This window comes from Alnus glutinosa, chromosome 7 (assembly GCF_958979055.1).
Source record: "Alnus glutinosa chromosome 7, dhAlnGlut1.1, whole genome shotgun sequence".
Classification (NCBI taxonomy): domain Eukaryota; kingdom Viridiplantae; phylum Streptophyta; class Magnoliopsida; order Fagales; family Betulaceae; genus Alnus; species Alnus glutinosa.
In genome coordinates this window covers 11322831-11329316 of record NC_084892.1, presented here as the reverse complement: position 1 = coordinate 11329316, position 6486 = coordinate 11322831, and the positions used below count along the sequence as shown (strand labels likewise).

The following is a 6486-nucleotide window of genomic DNA, read 5'->3' as shown; positions in this document are numbered from 1 at the left end:
AAAAAAATTGGCATAAAATAAATGGGGAAATGTTCAAAAATATTGATTAAGTGGTATCAATGCGTCTCAAGCCAGCCTACGTGGTCAACGGTCAGCTATAATGGTATTCGGGTCAAACTGACCCGGTTCACCAGTTTCCAATCCGGTTCATACTCGCCCAGTGGAGTGCATCTGGGTTCAGGCAATTCCAACCTAGTTCAGGACTCTTCTCATCTGGTTCATGGCTTTCCATTCTAGTTCAGGCCTTTTCTCAACCGGTTCATATCATTTAAATCTGGTTCAGGCCTCTACAGACCCAGTTCAATGGGTTTCAACTCTGCTCTAGAGCTTCCAAGGCAGTTGTCATCAAGGCCGATTCAGGCCTTTTATGTCTGGTTTTATCTGGTTCAGGCCTTTTTCAGTTTCAAGTTTTCACTTGGGCTCAAACGGACAGGACGAATCGGTGCAAAAAGCTCTGTTGAATAGGCTAGCCCAGTTGTCCAAGTCGGCCAAAATAGAGCAAACATGGCCCACTCCTTCAACCCAACTCAACCGAACAGGTCACCTAGGTCAGCCACACATTTTAACCTATCAATTTAGCCTAACAAGTTTAAAGAGGCTCACAATGGCCACCTTCTACAACCGGTAGCCTCCTCAGGCCTAGCCGATAGCTGCCATTGCTGCCTCTCCTAAGACCACTAGCTGCCCCTGGCAATCTTACGATATTTATTTCCCTTTCTTTTTTTCAAATACAAGCCTACACCTTGAGTTTGAGGGGGAATGTTAGAATATTTTAGATTCTTTCTTATTCTATTTTATATTCACAATATGAGATATTTTATATCATGGTTTATTCATTACCTTATGTAGTTTAAGATTTCTTGTTCACTACTTATTGTCTCTCTATAAATAGAGACATATGTAATATTGATTATATACTTTAATATAGTAAAGATGTAGCCCTACGCATCTTAACCCTTCCGCTCGATCTCTCCCATTCTAAAATCAAAGAAAAACTTCACTTACTCCTAAACTTTAAAAATTTATAATGTGAGGTGTTAATTTATCAACACTTTTCAATTACACCTACATTAGAATTTTTCATTAACTCAAACAATTAACATGTAAAATGTTCTTTATATCACTACAAAGTTTATTAAAAAAAAAAAAAAAAAAATACAAACCATCCATTAAATTAACAAATTAAAAATACAAATACACAATTAAAATGAAAAAAATAAAACAAAAATATGGCCGTGGGTGTTCTTTCTTTTATAAACAGAAGTATTTTGTTCATTTTTATATATTCAATTTTACAAAAAATCCTAACGAAAGGGTGATTGTAATTGTTTGCTTCATTCATAACCCAACGGCAGGAACCAATTAACAACCAATTCTAAACGAAAAACCAAAGTTGTTATGAATTAGAGCCATAAACAAAAAAAACCCACTCTAAAATCGTGATGTATATACACTCATGCATATATATGATTATGTAATATATATATATACTAGCAACGCATGTGAGAGAGAGTAGAGAGAACAAACCAATACTTTTGGTAATTCAAACAATTTAATGCATGCATCATTCAATACGTGGTGAAGCAGAAAAATGATCATGGAAAGAGACCAAGAGGACCTTCAATTTCTAGGGTTCTTTGGCATCTTGAAAGAGTCATTAAAAATCATATTTTCACTGAAAAAAATCTTCACCCAAATCACTCTGACTCTCATCCTGCCACTCTCCTTCATCTTCCTTTTTCACATCCAAGTGTTTGAAATCCTCTTTTCTGACAATAACATTCTCAACATGAATGACCCTAACACGTACTACCTTTCTAGTTCTATGTCCCTTCTATGGGCTGCTGTTTTGCTTTTTCGATTGGCTGCTTTTTGGCTTTTCAAAGCATCTTTCTTCACCTTTCTCGCCATCCTCTCCCTCCTTCCCATATCTGCAATTGTTTATACCATTGCTTGCATGTACGCAGAGAAAGAAATCACCTTCAGGAAGGTGGCGAGCGTTGTCCCAAAGTTGTGGAAAAGACTTGTCGTCACTTTCGCATGGAGCTTTGCCATTTTCTTAGATTATACCGTTGTTGGAGGAGCTTTATTCGTTGTTGCTGGAGTTTTCGTGGGATTTGGTCCCATTGGGATTGTCATAATTTACCCACTTCTTTTCATTTTCTATTTCATTGGGTTCGTCTATCTTAGCATTGTTGGGAGTTTGGCAAGCGTTGTATCCGTGTTAGAAGATGTGTGTGGATTTCAAGCCCTGCTTAAGAGCAAGGCGTTGATAAAGGGAAAAATGGGAATTTCAGCTGGTTTCTTCATTCTACTGCTTGTTTGCATTATAGGAATCAGAAAGGTGTTTGATTTATTTGTTTTGCCGGGTAGAGTAAGGTTTAGAGAAGGGGTTGGAACTATTTGCTTGGTATTTCTGCTCATGGTGACTCTCTTTTGGCTTGTTGTACAAACTTTTATCTACTTCGTTTGTAAATCATATCACCATGAAAACATCGATCAAAACTCTTTAGCGGATCATCTAGAGAGTTATGTCGGGGGAAATGTTCCTTCAAAGGCCAAGGATGTTCGACTGGGGGGAATGGCAACTTTTGTGTAATTTATTAAATTGAAGGATTTCATTTAGTTTTTGTTTAAATGATTTTTCAGAGCGTTTGAAATTTTCTTTTTAAAAGATTAATTGTACGTGTTTAATAATTTTTTATTCCAGTACTTATTGTGATTGGATGAGTGGGACTCATGATGGTTCAGCTTGAATTAGGAATATTGGGATATTATATATTAATCATAAGAATTCAAAACCATACCTAAACATATTTCTTTGCACGTAAACTATTATCTGAGGGTGAAAATATTTTTACAAAAAAAAAAAAAAATGAATTTCCACATAGATCCACTTCTTCTAATTCCAAGATTTTACCCAAAAAAGAAAAAGAAAAAGAAAAAGAAAAATAAGAAAAAAAACATGAACAAAACAAAACTACAGTTGGTGAAAATATTTTCTACCCAAGAATTCAAAACCTTAACATACACTACAAAAATGTATGCACTTTGACACGTGCATTTTGACACGTGTACAGTGCTGTACACGTGTCAAACATTTAGACACGTGCACTTTGACACGCGTAAGACGCGTGTCAAATGTGCACGACATTAAGTGTACAAGTTGACACGTGTATTGAGATACACGTGTCAAATTTGACACGTGTATCTCAATACACGTGTCAAAGTGTTTTGACACGTGTATTAAGATACACGTGTCAAACCGTTTGACACGAGTATTTTAAATACTCGTGTCAAAACACTTTGACACGTGTATTGAGATACACGTGTCAAATTTGACACGTGTATCTCAATACACGTGTCAACTTGTTTTGACACGTGTATTTAGATACACGTGTCAAATTGGTTATATTTTTTTAAAAAAAATCCAAATCGAATTTTTCATTTAAATAAAATTTTAATTTAATTATTTAATTGTATTTTTAAATTAAATTAAAAATACGATTAATTAATTAAATTAAAAATTTAATTAAATAAAAAACCCAATTTGGATTTTTTTTCTTCAATTTAGTTTTGGTATTGGTTATTTAAAATTATTTGGTATAATAATTTTAATAGTTATTTCAAATTTTATTATTTCCGACCACAAATAACAAAATATTGATTTTACAGAAAAACTACACAAAATAATATTACACAAATCATAAGTTAATAACGTATTCGTTAACTAAGCAAATATTTACACATAAAAATTAATTACACAAAATATCTACAAATCTGAAGGGCGTCCCTGCGAATGAGGAGGTACCGTCCCAGGCGTGTTATCGCCAACCGGCGATTGCTGAGCAAGGAATGGTGTAGCGGGCGAAGGTGTAGCGACAATGGAATGCTGGGTTAGCCGTCGTCCAACAGGCGACAACGTACCAACCGTTGTCGAATTACCTGCAAATCATATAGACAATTAAAGTATATAATATTACTTGCAAAATTAAAGGAGTAATTAAAATAAATTGAAATTAATTTTTTCCTACACACAGTATAAATCATACCTGCAGATGCACTACTAACAGACGACGTACTACCTACGTGTGCAGGTGAAGGCGTACCAAGACATGGTGCTGATGCTCCCATGGAGGACATGAAGACCTCAACCTGTCGCAGGCGCTGCTCCAACAGGTCATTCCTCGCTCGCTCAGCCTGTAGCTCCGCTTGCATCTCTTCCATCTTCCGAGTGTTTTCGGCCCAATCCCGAGACGTGCCCTGAGATGGTCCCCCTTGTGACCGAGGCCTATATGAGAAACATGTCCCCCGAACAGGTGTGACGTTCGGCCCAACCTGCCGAACCCTCCCTGCATACTCAGGCCTCCCAACCGCCTGTTCGTAAGCGTCGTTCGGTGCCCAACGCACCGTGTCTGCGGAGACGCTTTGCGTGGCGGCTGGATCACTGGATAAACTCTGCGTCATCCTTTCCTGTACGTCGTCAACATGAACAAGTCATATATTGAATAATGACAAATCACACATAATTTTAAAAATAATAGTAAATTAAATCAGTAGCATACGCATAGGACCCGTGTACGTTCGTTCACGTGAGTGCCGTCCTTCCTTGTGTGGGTCTTCACGAACGACGCGGCGCGAGTGGGGGGCGTGCCAGATGTACATGTCTGTCGTCATGCAGTTGACATATATAAGAAACAGATAGCGATAAAAATAGTATAAATAAAAATAAAAACAATTATCAACAAATATATATAACATAAACATATATATTTTCATACCTCCTCGTGATTAAATCTGGCATAACTTTTAGATCCCGTACAATGAGGAAGGTCATTCTGCTCACGCAGCCTCTTCATCCGTTCAGAGGTTGCCTACGCATTTAACATGAAAATAAAAATGTAAGCATTGACACACTTAAATTAAAACTAAAATTAAATAAACTGTTATTAAAAAACCACAACATTTTCTTGGCTTACATACGATTTTTTGCTCACGGCACCAATCTCTCAGCAGGAACTCTACATCTTCTGCGTCATAGTTGCCAAAAAAATTGTCTGGCATTCTCGCACGGATAATCTCGGGCGTGTCACCGTCTCTAATACGTAGTTTGGTTTTGAACCTCGACTTCCACGAGCGGTGCTTACGGCCAATATCACATAAAGCCTCCTGTTGTGCCCTGCGCGCGTCTACTGATACAGGTACATAGAACTCCTCCTGCACATTCAACACATTTTTATAGGTTTAAAAACTTCAAGAAATACATTAATCTCAAGTTTAATTCAAATAAATAATTAAATTATATTCATAGACATACCATCAGCGCGTCCCACATTGCCTGCTTAATCTGCCTATTTACCTTCGCCCATTCGTCCCGCATGTGTATGTAGGACCCACTCCTGATCATCTTGCCCTCAGCCCGCCGAAATCGATTGCAGGCCCGTCCTACAGGTTGTATAGCAGCATTGTACTGCAATACAACCTTCTTACCCCTCGGGAGGACCCAGTTTCTCGCTGGGTCGTCAATCACCTCATAATAAATGGTCCCGTCTGGGTTGTACCCTAATGAAAGAAATATTCAACATTAATGTTAAAAATTTAATCATAAGATTAAAGAACATATATATATATATATAAACAATTTCTAATCAAATATTTATTTATTTAAAAACCAAAACAAAAAAAACAAAAATTTGGTAAGAGAATATGAGTTTTAAGGATGTCTAAATATGTACTTACCCATCAACCGAATCTGCTCAATCCGTATGTGCTGGGTCGCTGGGTCGCCCGCAACCTCCTCCCCAACCCCTCCGGCTTGTGGATTCTGCTGATCATCATCTGAATCCATATCCTGGGGACTACCGGGGGCCAACTGATCGGTACCCAACATCGCAACGTCCTCCTCATGGGTACTCTGGCTCCCCCCCACATCTGGCATCTGACTCTCACCGGAAAGTGGCATCTGACTCTCACCGGAAAGTGGCATCTGGCTCTCACCAGATAAAGGCATCTGGCTCTCTACATGCCTCGGGCCCTGACTCGCCCCCGATGCTGGCATCCGTCTCGGCCCCGGGCCCTGACTCGCCCCCGATGCTGGCATCTGTCTCGGGCCCGGGCCCTGACTCGCCCCCGATGCTGGCATCTGTCTCGGCCCCAAAATCTGGCCAGGCATCGCCGCCTGTGCCGGTATCTGTCCCAACCCCATAGCCGGCATCTGCATCTCCCCGGTCTGTGACAGTGGAAATCCTACATCCTGCGTCTCACTATCAGGGTTACACGTCATAGGTCCACTATACGTATACGGAAAGTACGGCGCATAACCCTGTGACCCCATCCCTTCTCGCAGCCACCATCGATATGCGTTACCCGGTTGGGTGAACCCTATCTGAGATAATGTCGGCAGCTCCGACAATGGAGAGCTGCAAGGTCCAGCTGTGCTGCTCTGTCCGTGATCTGCCGTGGGCACGGCCACCGTACCCGGCAACA

The 6486-nt window shown here is 39.6% G+C and overlaps 1 protein-coding gene across 1 annotated transcript; it reads left to right on the top strand.

The window, feature by feature from the left end:
• The first annotated feature begins 1789 nt into the window (after positions 1-1789).
• On the top strand, positions 1790-2599 carry LOC133873242 (uncharacterized). The gene has a single exon (XM_062310974.1). It carries the CDS (start codon positions 1790-1792, stop codon positions 2597-2599), a length of 810 nt encoding a protein of 269 aa, XP_062166958.1.
• Positions 2600-6486: the final 3887 nt, after the last annotated feature.